The 19,653-nt window shown below is 39.1% G+C and overlaps 1 protein-coding gene across 1 annotated transcript in view; it reads right to left on the bottom strand.

The window, feature by feature from the left end:
- The window catches only part of RBFOX1 (RNA binding fox-1 homolog 1), a 1,388,408-nt gene that overhangs the window by 987,773 nt on the left and 380,982 nt on the right, over nucleotides 1-19,653 (bottom strand). Inside the window, exon 3 of the mRNA XM_062588818.1 lies at nucleotides 7,525-7,557. Coding sequence (XP_062444802.1) covers nucleotides 7,525-7,557 — 33 coding nt within the window. The remainder of the gene's footprint in view (nucleotides 1-7,524; nucleotides 7,558-19,653) is intronic.

Raw genomic sequence — 19,653 nt, 5'->3', positions numbered from 1 at the left:
AATAGCTATGACAAGTAGTGTAGTGGCTGCAAGTGCCAGCCACTAACAAACTGAAAGTTTATTAGGTATTGAAAGTCACAGGTAGGTGCTCAGCAGGATTTATACATGACACTGACCTAGCCACAGATACCTTTCATTGGGAGTTCAAACCCTTACTCTGCTTACATGCTTTTGAAACACTTTACAGTGGAAATTACTTAAGAGTAAAAATCAAAAACCTTATGTACTGTCTATAACATCTATAACTGTTCAGTTCTAAAACCCTAACAAATAAAATTGACTTTGGTACGTAATTCTTCAAGTCACAGTTAAAATGATGAATATTATTAGTAGCAGTATAACGATGCAATAAATTAGTAGTTGATTACAATTATCATTTTTAATACTGTCCTGTTTACATACAATTTCTGACAGCTCATGACTGCTACAGCTCAGTCAAATCGGAAGGGATTTCAACTGTTCCGGTAAAAAGTACCATCTTACCATAACAGCTGTCCTCTTGCCGAATTCTAAGTTCTTGCTACAAATTATAAAGTTGGTAGATTCCTTATCATCATCACCACTCCATGGAAAGCATTAGGCCACATTGTATAGAAATTGCTACTGCCCCTTAAGAAGATGCAAGCATCTCTTTGCTCTAAAGAAATTAAGATACCTATGTGAAAGCAGTGCTAACAGCAAATTCTTCCTCGTGCATCAAGAATGATCGCTCAATGTTTATTCTTCTCCTCATGTAAAGGAGGAAAGTAGAGCTGGCGAAGAATAACAATGCACAGGTTCAATCAGCCAGCGTGAATATCGACTCATCGGAAAAGGGAGAGGCTACAACCCATTCATTCATTCTGAAAAACACTCTGAAAATAAAAATGGAAACGTCTTGCATCTCGAGCATGTACTTGCACTGGAGTGACGGCGCTTGCTTGTTAACTGTCCTTTGGAGGAGAAAGCAGCATGCAGAGGCTAGGAAAACTGAATGATGTGTTTTTTTAATCTACATAAGACCATGCATATTGCCAGAAGACCAGTAATACACCCTAACAGCATCCAACCAAGTACTTCTGTTTCCCCGAAGCAAGCTTCCTTTGATAGTTTCCCCACAGAAATGAATCAGAGAACCAACAACACTTAAAAAAATTACTCGTACACTAGAAAAAAAGAACTATAAGACTAGCAGGAACAGAGCCCGCAGCAATCTTTATCAAAACAAGCATAGCAGAGCAATATTAATGGACGCACATTTTCTAAGAAAGTTTTGCAATCTATTTTACCTACACTCTTTTACTGGCTCCTTTTCAAAAAGTAGCATAGCTCACATTCGCAGGGAAGCTAGGAAAAAAAAGAGACAGCGCGGTCCAGGTGGCAGCGTGCAGCGCGGGAACCGCACGGTTCTGCAGCTGACCTGCTCCACGGCCTGCTCCCTTTCTCCCTAGCCATTTTGTACCTTATCTACAAAAGCATGTAAGACCCTGGAAATGGTATCTGACACATGCCTGTACTGAATCAGAAACACTGGGATTCCTACCAGGGCCTCTAGGCATTGCTGTAATTTTGCTACAAACACCAACATCCACGAGCGCAGAAGTCCTGAACGGCCTTCAGACTGTATCTGCTTTAAGACACCTTGCATATGCATCTCTTGTACCATTCATGCAAGCATATTCTCACCCAAAACACCAAAAGCATACACGATTTTTCACAAGCATTTAGAATTAAAAAATACAGCGTCAGTTCTGTCAGAGGGTTTTTCTCTGCTCCTCACCTCACACACACAGCAGCAACCGGGCAACCGAAGCCTAACACATTTCTCGGCCTTTTCTGAAACATGCTGCTCACCAGGCCTGACCCATTCCTGCAGCATGGGGGAAATGGGAAGCTTCACAGTGACGTTTCCTGTGAAACAAGGATCTCGTGGAGAGCAGTATAAATCCGCAATTCTGTTGTCCTCAGAGCCATACTTTTCTGCTTTCTATTCCGAGATCTTGCCTCACGCTCTGATTTAGTCACCTCTTTGGCTTTGAGGTGATGCTGATTCCCTGTTTTATTGAGACATATTGGCAGCCTTTTCTTTATGAGAGTAAAAAAAGGTGGCCTTGACATTAATCACATAAAAGCAGCCAGACAGCTAATGCACAGTTATACTAAACTTGTATTTCAATTTAGACATGACCTCTAACTTCTCACAAGAAGATGGCCTTGAACTTCACCATATCATTCATTCAAATGGCACGGAGGAAGGAGAAAGAAATTAGCACCTTCTGTTCTCCTTGTGGGGAACAACTTTTCTTTCAGAGCCAGAAAATGAATGGTGCTTTCCCTAATGCCCAGATGGGATTATTTTGCAGCATCACTCCAGCTTTGCACTAACAGCTTCAATGGTTTCAAGAAAGGCATAGATCTACTGCTACTGCAACAAGGGATCAGGACTTCAAATATGGCAAGTAGTATACATTTAACAATTTGTTCTGTAAGAATTTGAGGAAAGTATAAGCATCACAGGAACGTTCAGATATTTAAGTATTAGAAAACTTTGAGATTTAGACAGGGCAGTGCTGAATTTGAACAGATTCTTCAGCACAAAAGCAAAAAGCTGCCCCAAAGGCTTTATGTATATACTAGCACAAATACATCAGAAAATATGGACTCCATTTCTGGGAAAAGGAATTTGATACAATTCTGTGCTAGAGGTACACAGAAGTCACTGATTCAAAAAACTACTGACCAGAACATCCTCAGCTGTAACTGTTGGATTCAATATCGGGAAAAGCTCAGAGACACAGCTGTAGTGACCGCAGCACAAAAATCTGGAGGCAACACTACAAGATAGAAACATAACCCAGGAGTGACCAGAGCAGCAACAGATACCAGAAAAGCAGGCCAATCTCTCTAAAGAAAATTGTGTTAAGTCCTAGAAAAGTTATAAAATCCATCCAAAAGGCAGGCAGCCCGCCCTTGCAGAGAGGGCCAGCATTCTGCAAGAAGTACAGATTTTCATGGTTGTGAGTGAAAAGGACAAATTTTCAGCGGACAAACTTAAGGCTACTGGCATCCTATCCAGACCTGATAGGACTTTCCTTGTGAATAAGTACAAACATCTCTGAAGTCACAAGTTAGTGTCCACATTTCAAATTAATTGGAGTCCTAGAAAGAGAGTTCAGTGCATGTTTTTTCTTCAAAATAAACAATTTTGTTCCCTTCGAACATCACCCCAAATTTCTCTTTGCTACAGCTTTATCCATTAATAATCAATGGAGTACCATACTCAGCTGTGCTCCTATTTTGATTGCATTAGAAGTGTGCATTTAATTCACTAAATGTAAGAACATACTTACACAAAGATTAGATACACAAGCACAGCTAATTAGAAAGAGCAACAGTCTGGAAAAGTCAGAGTTTGCTGAATGAGGCATCTTTCAATATATGCACCACCACACATTCAAAAATAACACAGGAGGATTGGAGTGCCATATACATATATTAGTCAAAATTTGCACACTTGAAAAAAGTCATTCCTTAAAGTGTGTTGTACCAGTGAATTATGTGGAAATTTCGTTTGTAAAGTGTTATACGTATTATGGCAATTTAGATAACATATAGCTGTATTTTAGTCTATTCTGAGGCCTGTTTTGCAGTGACATTATCATGCTCAATAGAAACAACAGGGAAACTGTTTTATTGTGCAAAGAAAGCTTAGTCATTTGTGATAAAAATGCACACGGTATTCTTCTTTTATTTATTTATTTTTTTAAGATTCTTGTAACTTGAATATTTACAAGGCTAGGAGACTAAAAGACACAATGTGGGGAGATTTGGCATTTATTCATGGAAAGCTTCACTGCCTGCAGTGTTGACTCTGTCACTATTTGTTGCCCCTTTGTGTTAAAATATAGAAGAAAGGTCTCTGGATTACTTGACAGCCTCTTCTAGACAGGATCATTTCTCAACAGTTGGTATGCGGCAACCAGCCTTTGGAACAAATCTTGTTTGCATCTTTCTAAAATATTCAATAGCAATAGAAACATGCTGTATTTTTGTACAGACTTCATACAAAATTCAGGAAGGGAATACAGCTACGTCAACTAAGAAAAAAAGGGGGAATAAATAAATTTCAAGACTATATGGATCAACAATTCAAGAACAAGCACGTAGTTCTAATAAAAGATTTTAGAGAACAAAATGTGAAAACAAACATTTCTGCTCTTTTTTTTCATGCAGACTTCAGATCTTGTGACATAAGCACTACCCAGTAGTGAAGAACTGAGGAGCTCAAACTGAGTTAAGATATAATGCAAAGGAAAGTGAAACCATGGCTACTGTCAAAAGACATTAGACAAGAGACAAAAGCCTCTTCCTCAGTACTCTTGATGAAGAAGAGGGAGTTTAAAAAATGGTTAGAAAAGTAGATCACTTACCAAACTTTATGAAATGTCTGTCTGCCATCCATACAGATATTTAAGGCTCATCAACCTCAACAAATAATACCAAAGCTGTAGTATGTTATGCACGGTATACAGTCTATGAAGAAGCCCCCAGCGAGAAACCTTGGAAATTTTGCCATTATGCCAGAGGGGCCATTTCCCTCAAATTGAAAATTGTCTCTAATTCAAGCTTTCAACACCAAATTCAGCATACTTATTATTCTTTTTAGTTAATTCTCGTGCGTTATTCCAGCGAATTCATTAGGACTATATAAAAACAACACTATTGACCTGATTCCAGAAAGCACTTAATTATGCTTTTCAACAAAATAAGCACTTTCTTGAACCAGAATGAACTTACGCTTCTCTTTGGAGTATTTTCATGAATGGGAAACAGTGTTCAATAATCATTTTTCACAGATTTGTGCCCACCAACTCAGCTGGTCCATGGGTTAAGGCACAGAAAAGACGGCAGATAAACTATTTTCAAACAACCAAACGTGTTATCTTTCTTAAGGTTTTCAAATGATGGAAGTACTGATTAGCAAAACAATGCAACTGAACAATTCAGACTTGCAGTACTTCTAGAATTGTATACACACAAAAGAAAAAAAATCCATATTATTTGGGAATAATTTACGAATAAATGAGAAAATACCCTTTACGAGGGAACAAAACTTATTAGTACTAACAGACTACTGTTGGGGAATTATTGTAGGGGACAACTCTAGCCTCCCAAAAATATTGAACAAGAAAATCAGTGTGACTACTCATCATCGGACTCTATTGATATAAAAATAACAGGCATTTAAGGCAGTGAAAAATCAGGTCCAAATCCTACTCTTGAGATATCCTCAGATGAATCAAGTTGAATTGAAGACGAATCAACTGAATCAGACCAGCAGGATTAAGCACAGAATATGACAGTCTTAATCTAAATAAAAATGAATTAAATTCATTCAAATCATTCTTTTCCAGTATGCAAGTGAACTTGCGTCCTTGCTCTTTAAAGTAACTAGCACAGTTTATCTATTCTCTTTAATAATGCAATTTAATTTACCAAAGGTTCATATTAAAAATTTATCTGACTACAGCAGTTCGAGTCACCTAGACATTTTGTTATAGTTAAACATTAGCTTTAGAGAACATAGCAAATTCCCTACTGTGAGCCTGAGAACAATTTCGTATAGAAACACTCTGAGCTTCAGATCGACATTACATTTAAATGAGTCAGTAACTGTGCAAAGAATAAAAATATCTGTCAGTTAGTAAAAGCACAGTGACTGTTATTGAACAGCAAAGCTGAAAAGAGACCAGTGCAGTGTAATACAGAAGTCAGGGGTCACAAAGGATTCCTATTTATTTTTTACTTTAAGCAATCAGTTACCCAAAATACACTCCAATAAGCGTAACATTTTTCCCTCCAAGAACACCATTAAGAACATTAATGCCATATAAAATACTCACTAAATACATTACTGGAGAGCAAGTACCTGGACATGAACATGCACCTATAAAATGGCTGCTAAACAGGCTTCAGTAATTATTTTATTCAACAAAGTTCTCCCAGCTTGCATCCCAGCCGCCTTCCCGCCTTCCTGTTACACAAGGATCACCACTCAATGTCCCTCATGGATGCAAGTCAAAGAGAGCAGAAGTACCACTGAAAATGCTAGTGAAAATTTGAGGGGGCTTCCATATTCTTTGGCCAAAATCTGGTACTCAGTCTGACATGGATTTGGTATTCAGTCTGACTTCAGCGTCCAGCGCAGGGCTATGAAGATGATGAGAGGGCTGGAGCACCTGCCCTGCGAGGAACGGCTGCGAGAGCTGGGCCTCTTCAGCCTGGGGAAGGGAAGGCTGAGGGGGGATCTGATCAATGTGTACAAGCACCTGAAGGGAGGGTGTCAAGGGGACGGGGACAAACTCTTTTCAGTTGCCCCGTGTGACAGCACAAGAGGCAACGGGCAGAAACCGAAGCACAGGAAGTTCCGCCTGACCGTGAGGGGGAAATTTCTTCCCTGTGAGAGTGAGGGAGCCCTGGCACAGGTTGCCCAGAGAGGTTGTGGAGTCTCCTTCTCCGGAGATCTTCAAGGCCTGCCTGGGTGTGATCCTGTCTAACATGCTCTAGGTGACCCTGCTGAGCAGGGAGGTTGGGCTAGATGATCTCCAGAGGTCCCTTCCAACCTTACTGATTCTGTGATTCTGTGACATGTCAATATTTCTATGAATGTGTCTTTAGAGTCGGAATTAAAGATCAATAAAACGCTGATTCTGTAGCATGGGCAGAGACAATAAGAAAAACATTTTCATTAAGTCACGAACCACAACGTATTTTGCTAGGAGTTCCCTCCCATTCAAATTCAATTTCAGACCATCTTACAACGGAACTTCACTGACTGCTCTATGCAGTTCTTGAATCAATGTATTCTTTCAAAAATACTAGTAGTTACCATAATAAATTACAGATGTTAGTACTGTTTTTAATTCAAATTTAGGATACCAAGAACATGCACATCCTATCTAACGCAACTTTGTTTCAAGGAGCACAGTAGCAGAGAATTCAATTAGTCCCGTTAGCAGAAAAGCTGACAAATCAAAATATGAATACAAAAAGATCAGTTTAAATTATAGCAACATGCAGCACCCAATGCAGGCAATGTACAAGCAGTGCTCTTGCAGAATTTAGCAAAGATTCAGCTACTGGAATCCTGTCATATAATTAAACTTGTCTGTCCTGGCCCATTGCATTCCAATAGCTCACGTCACATATTGTGATGGGAAATTGTAAAACATGCTTACCAGCCTCTAAATTGCACAGTTTCAATGCTGTGGAAGTCTTCAGAAAGACTTACTTGGAGATGAAACTTTCCTAAAAGGACTTTATCAGCTTAACCATTGTTATTACAATGAAAGAACTCCCAAAATTGGCTCGTCAAACACTAGAAGCAGCGCAAGTGCCAAAGTCAAGTCACTTAATAAATTCTTCAGTCAAAATCCATAAAAAAGCTAACTCCCATAATAAAATAGACAGTTATTAAAAATGCAGTTTGATTTGTTGCAACAAAAATATACAAACACACCATCAGTATAAAAGAGAATTTCCTACCTCAGCTCTGCTGGCAGCCAGTGTTGTCAAAACCTGTAAGTTATGCAAAAAATGTATTAGTATTGATTCAACAAAGTAGTAACCTATTAACTAACAGGAATCTGTTAAAATTTCATGTCGCAGTATTGTCATAACTCTGGTATGTTGAGAAACTCTTACTCTCCTCAAAAATACAAGACTGTCACCTAGCTATAATTCTAACTACATGAGAATATATAAATATATATACATATATATTTTACATTGGTGCTAATAAACAATTTCCAATCATATCATCATTTCTCCCCAGCTTTTAGGAGTAGGAGAGGGAATGACAAGGACAATAAACAGGATTCAGTTCGTGGGTAGGGAAAAGACAGCAAACAGCTTATTGAACATAACCCAGAAAGCATGCACAATGAAAAAGGAAGTTTGAATGCAAAGCAGCTGTTCAATGGAAAACATCCACAGATTCATCAAAAACGGATTTCAAAGGAATTTAGGAATGGAAATGAACACCTGTCCCATCACAACAAGGTACCTGCTGTCACAGTTGTTTAATGTAATCTGATCCAAAAACTGATTCAGCTTCATTTGAATTGTATACCTGTAGTCACTAGTAAAATTTTTAAAGACTGTTCAAGAATTTCATCTCTCAAAAGCAGAAGCTGCCTTCTTATTTCAATCCCATGTATTTACAAGCAACTTTTTTATCACTCTTCAAATGGATTCGTCACCATTAGCTGTTGTTTCCTGCTTACTGACAGTCATCACATCCATTCTCCAGTGTCACTCCACTAAGCTTATCATGTCATACTGGTAGTGTCCCCTCACAAGAAGTGTCCCCCCTGCTCACCCGGCAGTCTCTCTCCCTATTTACTGCATCTTAATTCATCTATCTTGAAGACAAATGACTAAAAACATACATTGCAGAGGATACACGCAAAACATCACTTCAATCTTCTAACTTCAGCACCAGACTTTGAAGTTGAGTCTCCTCAAGCTCTCACAACTCCTGCTCCAAACTATGTTCCAGGGGTGCCTCTCTCTTTCCATCAAATATACAACTAACATGACCATTCCAACCAAGGACTCGCTAATGCCTTGCAATATTATTTAATATTCTTCTATTTCAATAATTTACCTTATACAGCCTAAAATTATATTTCTCTTTTACACACTTGTATCTTCTTCTTGCTTTATAATCATCTCATGACCAATTTATACCCAAATCTTTCTTCTTCAAATTGTTGTCTGATAAATCCTTGCTCAGCAGTTGAAATTCTTGTTACTCTCTAGAAGTATAACCTTTTACTTAGTATTACTAATATTAATTCACTACTTTTAGCCAGGAAGAGATAGATGGTCTAGCATGTCAGAAAAACATTCCAGGCTCTTCTGTATTAGCAGCTCCTCCCAGCTTTACATTTTTATCAAGTGTCATTAGCACACTGTTAGGCTAAGCCTACTAGAGAAAAATTATCAAAAGAAATACAATTCAGCACAATAAGACTGCTAAAAAGGCATTATTTTGAACAATGCTGCACCATGTTGACACCTACACAGAGCACATTACCGCGCAGAGATACCAGCAGAGTTATGTTAGGGAAATACTGTACCCGACCTAACTACATAACTAAGAACTTTGCACTTTATCTAGGCTGGGCATAGCGGTACGAACATATCCTGAGGTATCTCTGAAAACTCTGTAAAACGATTCTTGAATCAGAAGGACTATGATCTATAAAAGTATACTCATCACTGCATAACGGGAGACAGAGATGGAGTGTTTCTATTTAAAATAATGACATTCCTCAAGCTAATATTTAATTAATAACAGTAAAAAACATTAATTTAATATTATAGGTCAAATAACACATGAAATTAACGAGCTGACTATTGTTAGGACTGTGAAGAGCTGCAGATTATCTAAAACTTAAATAAAAATCTTTGCTAAAACCTATCTAAAGGCAAGGAACTACCACTCTATTTGTATGCCTGATTCCTTCTGGGTTTTGCTTTCCTTTGGTTCCTGAAATGTAGTGTTTCTAGATTAGCAGCTGTATCTCTTGGCAAGTTTGAAAGAGCAAGCGAATGAAGACACAAATGTAGTATGCTGTGCACAGCTGCTAAAGAACAGCAGCTCGGGAGACCTCCTTTGCTGTAGGCTTTTGCAAAACACATCTGCACCTCAGTTAAATCCTCTGAGAACGTGTTGTCAGATATCCTGATCTCCAAACAGAATACACACCAAGACGTCTACCCAAGGCACCTGAGCAGGAAAAGACTTTCTGCATCCCTATCCAGGGCATATCTTGATTAACAAAGTGCTTTAATTAAGCCTTGAATAGTAATGGTTACCTGAATTTTAGCCTGAAAGATACAGTCCCAAAGTCTCATCATTATTTATGATCATTATTCACCTAAACACCTGGATAATACCAAAGACCCTTTACTGTCTAGCTGGATTAGATCTTTCCATTTTTTTGGCAGCTATGGGCTCGAGTTACTAGTTTTAAACATCTTCCTTTACCTAAAATAACACTGTGAAGCTTCTCCCTCCTCCTCTCCCCTGCCTTTTCCCCTCGCCCCTTCTCTTTGATTTCTAGCATGTTACCAGATGCTTTGGGAGCAGGACAAGTCATGGGAAGGAGAAGAGAGAGAGAGAATCAGAGGGCAGACATCACCACTACTACTGGATCTTGCGTTATAAGGCTGGTAGTTTCCTTCATAGCTTGTCCTGCCTGCAATAGCTTATTGCTCTTACCTACGATTTGTAGGAAGTATAACATTCTTTTAGTCTCTTTTGCTGCGTCCCTGACATTTTATTTACTTGTTAAGAATGCTACAATTTCATCAAGAGAAATCACAGCAGAGGTGAGGAATTCCTGTCCTTCTCCAATGACAACCCCTCCGAGACACAGAAACCCCATGGCCTTACGTTGCTCTCTCAGGGAGGCTGTAATTTCAACATTTTGTCCTAGAAGCTACACATGAGTGATAGAAAACATCTGTAAAATGGCTTTTCTGCTACTCATAACAGCTGCACTCACTTTAGAGCTTCCCATTCTACATATACAAAAATACATGAATATTGAGGAAAATGTAGATGTAGTGATAACACTTCAAATATATCAAAAGACTTTTTAACTACCTTTAGCATTTTTAGCATTTAAAAAGCTTTCATCTTGGGATTCCTGATCAAGGGTGCATACACAGCTCCTATTCTCCAGCATTAACTAAATGGATACAATTTCCAGCTCCGACATAGTAACCTAATCACTGCTCCATGTTACATACCTCTCTCTAGTCATTGCCACAGAGAAAGGGAAGCTTCACGAAAGAAAGCTCCTGGACCATGAAATTGGAAGGCTCATTTAATGTAATTTTTGTATAAAATGTATATGAAATATCTTGCTAAAAAAAAGAGGGGGAGGAGGAAGAAGAAATGCAGAAAAGAAAGCAGAAAAAAATTAAAAGGGATAGGTAATACTCCGGGTCTCTGAAATATCACTGGCCTGTAAGTCACTAATCTTTTCACTGAACAAATGCTGTCCTACCCAACTGAAACCATGCAAAGTACTTTTTCTGTTACAGATTTTTCTAGAGAAGAGGTTTTCTTCTTGATTTTTGCAGCTTCTGATCTCAATCCAAATGCTGCATTTACACTACATTTACATAGTTTTCTCCTCTAATTTCTTTTTACCTTCCTCGATTTGTATGAAATGGGACAAGAGCAACCCCAGTTCCAGTCTGGGAAAGAAAATGCGTGGTAGTCCTTGACTATGTTTTCAGATTAGCTAACGTCGTTTTAACTCACACAAGGCCTGCATATGCCCTGCACTGCAAGAACACTAACTGCAAGGTCCTTCAGTTCACTGAGTGCCTTTTCCGTGCCTCTCTGTAAGCATTTTCATCTATTTCCAATAAAGGATTAAAGAAATTCCTGCAAATAAATATTTATAGTAAGCTTAAGAAAACTATCTCCTATCCTTCAGACTTTAGAAATCCTTTTGGAACATCAGTCAAAGAGGATTTTGAGGATGAAGGAAATATATAAACTCAGAAGAAAAAAGTTAACAAGCTTGGAATTGTCAATGACAAGATAACAGCTGGAATTTGTTTTATTTCTTTTCTCCCATCACCGATGTTAGCAAAGTGATCTGAGAGCTGTTTCCTTCAAAAGACAGATGACAGATGTTCTTGAAAGTAATTTTGCTGGAATACAGCTTTTGATGTATGTGAGCTATATCTCACCTTTCTGGGGGCCTGTTAAAAGACAACAAACAAGAGTGATACCATAACGTATGACTGAACGCGTGTAGTAGTGGAAGTGGAACATACAGCTAAATGGGCCGGTCACATCTCATTAAAATGCTGCGTGAAAGACAGGAAAGTAGGAGAGAGTCAAGCGATTTTTTTTTTTTTTTTTTTTAGAGGCAGAGTTTCATTACTTACAGAAACACAAAATACCAACAAACAATTCAGGAGCAGATTGTCTCACTCTTTCTCCTCGCTAACCAGAACCTCCACTGCCTGAGCGGCCCTGAAAGCACCGCAGCAGACTCGCTTGCAAGGTAACTAAGACTTGCACTGCAGTGGAGCTCAAGGGCAGAAATCTGACAAGGATGAATGAACGGCTTGGTATTTATTGGAACAAACGTGAAATATTACTTTTAAGGTTTGTCTCTCTGAGGTTAGGAAAGTTTAAAAATCATCATCTGATAATCGCTGTGCTGCAGCCTTTTATTAATTTGTGAATTCACCTGTGGGTTGCGAGAGATATGTAAGATTTATTGCCCACAGGTTTTTCCCTTGTACAGCTGCCTGGAGCAGTCCCTTGTCTGGCTCCTCAAGACTCACAGCATATTTCTGACTGTGATTCACAGTCATTTCATCTCTGCTGCTGAACACCATTTGAGCGGTTTGGAGGTGCTCTGTGACAGGTGTATGGAGAAACTGGCACGATGCTGCGTATTCCTCACCACTCCGCGCTCGCTACGGGCGCAGTTACCTGCGGCACCACTGGTGCACCGTGACAAACGAAAGCAGTGGAAGAGGAAAAAAACAGAGCGACCCATTTATTAATACCATAACATAATGTCTGACACATTAATTCGGCGTTGACAAAACTAGGAAGTAAACAAAAATATACTACAATACTTTACTTCCTAAAGCACTATGCCTATGAAACATGAAACTGTAATGTAGGTAGCCAAACTTAGTGAAGAAATCATGATGAACACAGATATATATCTTAACTACTTTCTAACACATTTAAGTATTTCCTTCATCAAAAGCATACAAAAAATGTGTGTGCAAAAATGCCACCTTCTTGCTAAGTAAGTCATGATTCATTAGTTTTCCTCCATCTCCTTCTTATTTTAAAAGCATAATGATGAAAAGCATAAAGTTAATTTTTACATCTGAATTCCTAAGACTACAAAAAAACCCTAAAACTCCAGTTACAAATCTAATCCTTACTAGGTGCCAACATGGGCTGAGTATCAGGAAGCTGAGACTTGATCCAAAAAGGTTAACTCATGCAGGTTTGCTTTTTGTCTGTGTGCTACCATTACATTTACCAGTGATAGGAAACAAACAGCTCCCAACAACTATAGCTATTTAACAACATATTTCCTTTTCGTCCCTCTTCCATTGGGACATAGCTCTGAACTAAAATCTTTCAAATTACAGTCATGGATCTAATTAACTGCCTGAGAAGGCCTGAAGATGTCTTCTTAAGGCAACTCCTTCCCTCATGATAATAAGAAAACAGGCCAAATTTATCATCTATGGAAAAGAGAAGTTTTGGTACAGCCTCAAGCAGACTATCATCAGGACATTGAAAATAAATATATTCTGAAAAGCTGAAGTTTAAGATTAAGCCATTTGTAAATTAAGCAAGCTAGACACAAACACATATACATATAACATATATATGTTTGTATGCGTGAACTGGCCAGCGCTATTGAATCCTGATAGGCAGACCAAGAAAGATTTTTCTAGCAAGGAATTAAATTTGAACACCTCTTCAGCCAAGCCAGAGATGCACACAACTAAGAGTGAGTCACCAACCTCCCCCTGTGGCTCCCAAGAGGCGTTTCGGGGCGATGGGCGCACCGGCGGAGCAACGAGGGGGCCAGGAGACCGCGCAGGACCCGGAGCCCCGCTTGTGTCCTCATCGTCACACCAAAGCGGCCCGTTTGGCTCCAAAGTCAGCCAGTCGGTGCCTGTGTTGTCCTTCGGGCCACCAGCTCACAGATACGTTAAGGTATCGTAAAGGTGCTCAGTTGCTGGAGGAGTTGTCCCACTCTCCCTCTGCCCTTAGCTGTCCATCACTGCAGGCTCTCTCCTCCCTCCTTATCCTCAAGCGGTGGCTCTGCTCGAGTAACTGGTTCTGTGGACGTACAGCAAGCGGGACCAGGAACCCATTCAAATTAAAAGCACCCAGGTCCCAGCCCCACTGACAGTGTGGGGCATCACAAGCCAGCCCCACCGTCGCTCCAGTCCTCACACTCATGCAGCTCCCTGAAGATGTGGCAGAACCACCTCGCTACTTCTTCTGCCTACCTGGACCTAATGGTCTATCCACGACTGTCACACACGAATGTCCATTAAAAAAAACAATATGTTGAAGATGCACAAGGCTGGAATACACTGAATGAAGAACAGGTGAAATCAAGACTCAAGTGACACACACACACACACATATATGTGTGTGTGTGTGTATATATATATATATAATATATATTAAAGATATATAGCTATATATCTTTAATCCCATTTAGCTATATATATATATACACACACACACATATATATATCTTTAAAGTTTGCTCATTTTACATTTTACTTGCTCCTATGGAAAATGGCATTAGATTACCCCATATTTATGGAAACTCACCAAGTATACAGGCAATGATTTTAGTAGCTGGTAAAAAACATGTTTACCCTCAACTACTTTGTAACAGTATTTATGATGCTCAGTTAATATTGAATAAGTGCTTATGATCTTTCAACTAAATTTACTATATAAAACAGCATGCGAAAGATGGACTAGTCATGGGGAATTCACCTCACACGTGAAGTCTCTTCATTTCTAATGTCAGTTTTATTATTTCTGTATGGTAATCTGACTAAACTCTGCAAAATAAACAAATGAATGGGAAACAAGCCCCCAAACACTTGCTTTTTGCTTTTATTATTTTTACATATACCGTATTCTGCATGAAGTATGTTGTATATTTGAGCACCTATTACAAACAATTTAGAAAATGATGTGCTTTTTTACTTTGAAATTTGTACTGAACTAGTACCCTGCAGTTACAGAGAAACCTGCACTGGACAGAACTTAAAAAAATTGTTCCTTTTTAATGGTGGGAATAAATCCCACTAATCTTGTGGGTAATGAGAGAAAATGGCAGTTCATTGACCATAAAAAGTACAAAGATTTTGTTAACAGTAAAGATGTTTTTTATTTTCAGTTAGCTGTCCCTTTGAAGCTAAACCTAATTTTTTGTACTTTCAGCAAAATATTTACATGCACTGATGCACTTGAACCTCAGATAATCTTTGCAGTTCTCATAATTTAACCCAAACCAGAACTTCCTACTTTTTACATGGCAGAAGTTTATGAAATATCCAAAGCATGGCTGTGATAAACTGTACCTACAATTTTGGGAAAATAATGCATTTTTAAGTAATCTGTGAAGCCAGTAGAGCTTTCACATGGGTTGCAGTATGAATTACACTGATGCTCCCTGTTTGCTTTCTTAACTTAGCAAGAAGAAAATTAACCAGACTGTAAGTACAGACACAAAGGGGTGTAGCAAATTTTTCAAATATCCACAACTTTGTTAAGTTATACAGTACTCAGGTGAGAGGAGACTATGAAAAGCCTGCTCTGAAACATTTCCTTTACAAGCTCTGCCTCTTAACAGCCCAGCAGCACTATTAGCACTGTTCATATCACCCATGAGCAATAAACTCAAATTTTTTTGGAATGTCCACATTATGCCAGGATAATATAAAAATAGATGATGAAGCCAAAAAGGAGATAGATTTAGATTCAATGTCCTGCAATAGGTGCTATAATTGCACAGCTAGCTCATTATATAAAGTCAGTCCCTTGAGCCTACACTGTCCCAGTTAAGCGACAGTAATAGAAAGCAGCTGCACGAGGACATTAGGTCAGCAGAATCATTAGCCCCGAAAATTGCATCACTATCACTCCTCTTTGACAGCAAGGCTTTCACACATCATCAGGCTCCTAAACAGGAGGTCAAACATGATGATGAACTTAACCCAGTAACTCCATTAACACTGACTGTGGCTCAGAGATCCAAGGAAGTCCCCATCTCTGGAAACTTTCAGGCATTTAATGAATCTCAACAGTGAGGCCTGTGCCCTCACCTCCTCTGCCTCCGTGGTGTGGTTACTCTGGAAACCAGGTAGCAGGTAAAGCTGATTAGCAAAATGCCAGTGCACAAAGGAAAGCCCATTAGCGCTACTGAAATCTATCTTTTGTTTCTTCGCTGTTTGCACCTGCACCACTGTTTCTCCAGAATAACATAAGGAACGGGAACAGCCCCCATTTAGAAAACACAAGATGTGTGCAAACACCTTTGCAGTGACAATTCCAAACCTCCTAAGCCAAGACAGGCGGGCTATTAATGAAAATTATGACAGATAAATCAGTAGATGACAAGAGTGCTCTTTTCATACCATCCGAAAGATCTCCCGAAGTTGTCTCTTGCTGAGGCTCTTTGTCTCAGTCTTTACTGGCAAGGTCTGCTCTCAGATCTCCCGGGTCACTATGTCTAGCAGCAGGGCCCGTGGGAGAGGAACACTGCATGAAGGACCCCTATCATAGACATTGCGGAAGCCACTTCTGGGCACATGAAGGATAAGACGACGACAGGGAACAGCCAGAACAGATTCACCTCAAGCAAACCATGCTGGACCAACCAGACTGCCTTCGATGGCGAAATCAGAAGCCCTCTAGGCAAAGACAGGGCAGTGAATATTACTTGCCTTTAGCAACACTGACACCATCTCCTGCAGCACCCCTGGAGCCAAACTGGCGAGAGATGGTCTGGAAAAGGGAGCTCAGAGAGGCTGTGCACTACCCATGTTCGGGGATTTTCAGAGTTCAGCTGGGCAAGGCCCCGAGCAACATGACCTAACTGCTGAAGTTAGCACATCAGAGGTCCCTTCCAAAGTAAATTGTTTTTATGAATTCTATCTCCTTAGTGAGATTATTGGCTATATTATTATGAGTTAACATTTTTAAGTGAATAGTTTGAAAGATGGTTGTCAACTTTAGGGACAACAAAAGGAAGTAGCACAAAACATTTGGGCCAGATTCTCAAATGCTACAAATTAACATAGCTGCACTGTAACCTGTGTAGCTTCACAAGTTTCTGCTAGTTGAAAAACTGGCCTAATATGTATATATATGCCCAAAATTCCAAGGGGACATGTTGCCTCTTGCATAATTCATAGAGTTGTGCCTAGAGTCACATAAATGAAGTGTAGAAATGAAGACAAAGTTCTTTGTCAATGCCTGTATGTATTCTGATTAAATATGAAGCCTGTGAACCCAGCCAAGGTCTTCTAAAGTCTATACACTCATTTCCACCTTTTACGGGGGTGAATAAAAGCGTCCCCAGTGTGCCAAACATTTTTACAGTACTTAAGTAAAGCAAGGGCCCTGCCTTTCTGGTCTTGATGAATTTCAATCAGAAAAGCAACAACCCTTTTATCAATGTCAAAGACTAAATAAGTTTGACTATATGCTGATGTTCTTCAAATTGTTTCTACTAGCAATAGTTCTGGATGGTTTGTTTTAGGGAAAAATTAATGATGAGACACCAAGGTCATTGTCCCTCTGCTGTAGTGAACAGATGTTAACATATTAGTGCCACATTCCAGTGCTGTACTAAACTAGAGCTACTTGTGGCTGTCATTGCATGAGGTGAGGCAGAGCCAAACAAAAATGTTGAGTCTGATAAATTCAGTTTAAAATGCAGATGTTTAGAGAAAAGAGCTATTACACTTTCAAAGAACCGATACTCCATATCACCCTTTTCAAAACACACCACTCAAGTTATTTAAATCAACATAAACCAAGCAAAACAATGCAAGATCAATCTTTTTTCTTCTCACCAGCACAGACCATTTTCAATGTCATTTATAAGCTGCCGATACATTCCTAACATTCACAGCTTGCATATTGCACCCTTACACAGAAGTAGAAATAGTCAACGATTTTTCCGTCTTCTGCTGGGAGGATTCAGAGCTAGTTATGGTTAACCACAGCTCTGTTAATCTGACACGTTAATCTGACTGTGGCACACCCTGCAGAGTTGTAAAACGTTAATATCTCATCTACATCTAATAATATAACAGCTAGCCCAGACTGCAGTAGCTTGCTGACCTCTTTATAAAGAATGTTAAGTTCCATATGTCAGGGAATTCGGACTTTCCAGTCACATTTTCGTGAGAAGTTAGATATTTAAAAAGATAGCCACTGTAGCTGGGCATTGGATGGCAATTCTTCCATCTCCCAGCCCCAAGCAGGGGACTTTGCAACAGCGCAGCTTGAAGGTCCGTTTAAAGTGTGCCAGGCTGTAAAGAGCCCCCAGGCAAGGTATTTCCTAAGAGAAATTCTCAGCTATTTCTCAGCTCAAGCAGTTGTTTATCAAACAATCCTACACATACAAAATAAATAGCTAGATCACTCCATGCCTCAAACTTGCATGTTAAAGGCAGATAAAATCCTCTCCTCTGAATTGCTCATCATTGGTATGTTTGTACCGGTCTCCGAGCTGAACATTTAACGCCCTTGAGCTTTCTTTTCTGTGAACTGAAACAGTCGATAGAGTTGAAACTTCACCCATAAAAGCTCCTTCAGAGAAGTTCCAGCATCAGAGGTAGTACACAAGCTAGCTCTGCAGCCTCCTCCGTCACTTCAAACGCAGCCCTTTGACCATTAGCCAGAGATCGCCGAGACAACAGGATTACTAAAATCTTTCAAAATGATGCATATTAAAACTGTCTCAGTCCTTGGAGTGAAAGGCTATAGTAAGAGATGCTAATCATTTCCTAGGCCAAAAAAAAAAAAAAAAAAAAAAAAAAAAAAAAAAAAAAAAAGAGAGTACAACAAATTACATAAAGTCTTTAAGTGTAAGCACTACTAAGAACCTTCATTACAAGGCAAAAAATAGACAATATGCAACATCTACTCTTTTCCCTGTGATTTCACTCTCAGACTTTAAAGCTAAGAAAATAGGATATCCTATGTATAATATTGAGCAAATTTCAGAATTTAAATCTAAGTAATGTAATAAAACCATTTGATTGTGGTAGTTCAGTTAAACTGTAAAAAAGAAAAATCAGGCAGAGATTCCTTATGGTTGTTCTATATTTGTACAAAGCATCAGAATAGGGAAAGGAAAAGAGGATGGCATCAAGTTCACGCCTGAGACTCCTAAGAAGCAGCACAACATAAATGCAAGTATCTGAAGGTTTGAACAAGCAAATTGCTTGTGAGCGAGACAGCATCAGGTTGAATTTTCCAGCTTGCTAAATCAATTTTGCGCTTTGTAAAGGGGACACAAAATGACCTACAGCCAAAAGGTTGCTCGTTGTCACTCATACTAATCATTGCCATTTGCACAGCCCCAAAGGTTAGTTTCGTTGTGGCTGAATGCTTAAAGCTTAAGGTCCATCTTACAAACTCTCTATCACATAAGCAATTTATATTTGAGGAAATACTAATTACAACCTCCCTAAATCCTGAAGTTTTAACTGGATGAGAGAATTGTTTCCTGTCATCTTGTCATTTTGTGATGTGAAACACAATGAAATTCATCTCAAAAAAAACTGCATTTCACTGTAAGCTTAAGAAATCATCCATTTTTGCTTAAAGGGGATGCCAGTAGCACCCACAGCAGATAAGATGGTGTTTCCGTGTCAGTTCTGATTTATCTTAAGTCTGAAAACAGCATTCAGCATGACTGCCTAATCCCTTCCCAGCTTTTCTTTTCAGTTTTATGATTTACAATGAATTAAACACAGAAACAAGAAAATTGAAAGGCTTGGTGATTTGCTTCCTCAGAACATGTTCAGCTACATAAGAAAAAC

This window comes from Rhea pennata, chromosome 15 (genome assembly GCF_028389875.1).
Source record: "Rhea pennata isolate bPtePen1 chromosome 15, bPtePen1.pri, whole genome shotgun sequence".
Taxonomy (NCBI): Eukaryota; Metazoa; Chordata; class Aves; order Rheiformes; family Rheidae; genus Rhea; species Rhea pennata.
The sequence above is the reverse complement of the archived record's forward strand: the minus strand, read 5'-3'. Positions and strand labels throughout refer to the sequence as shown.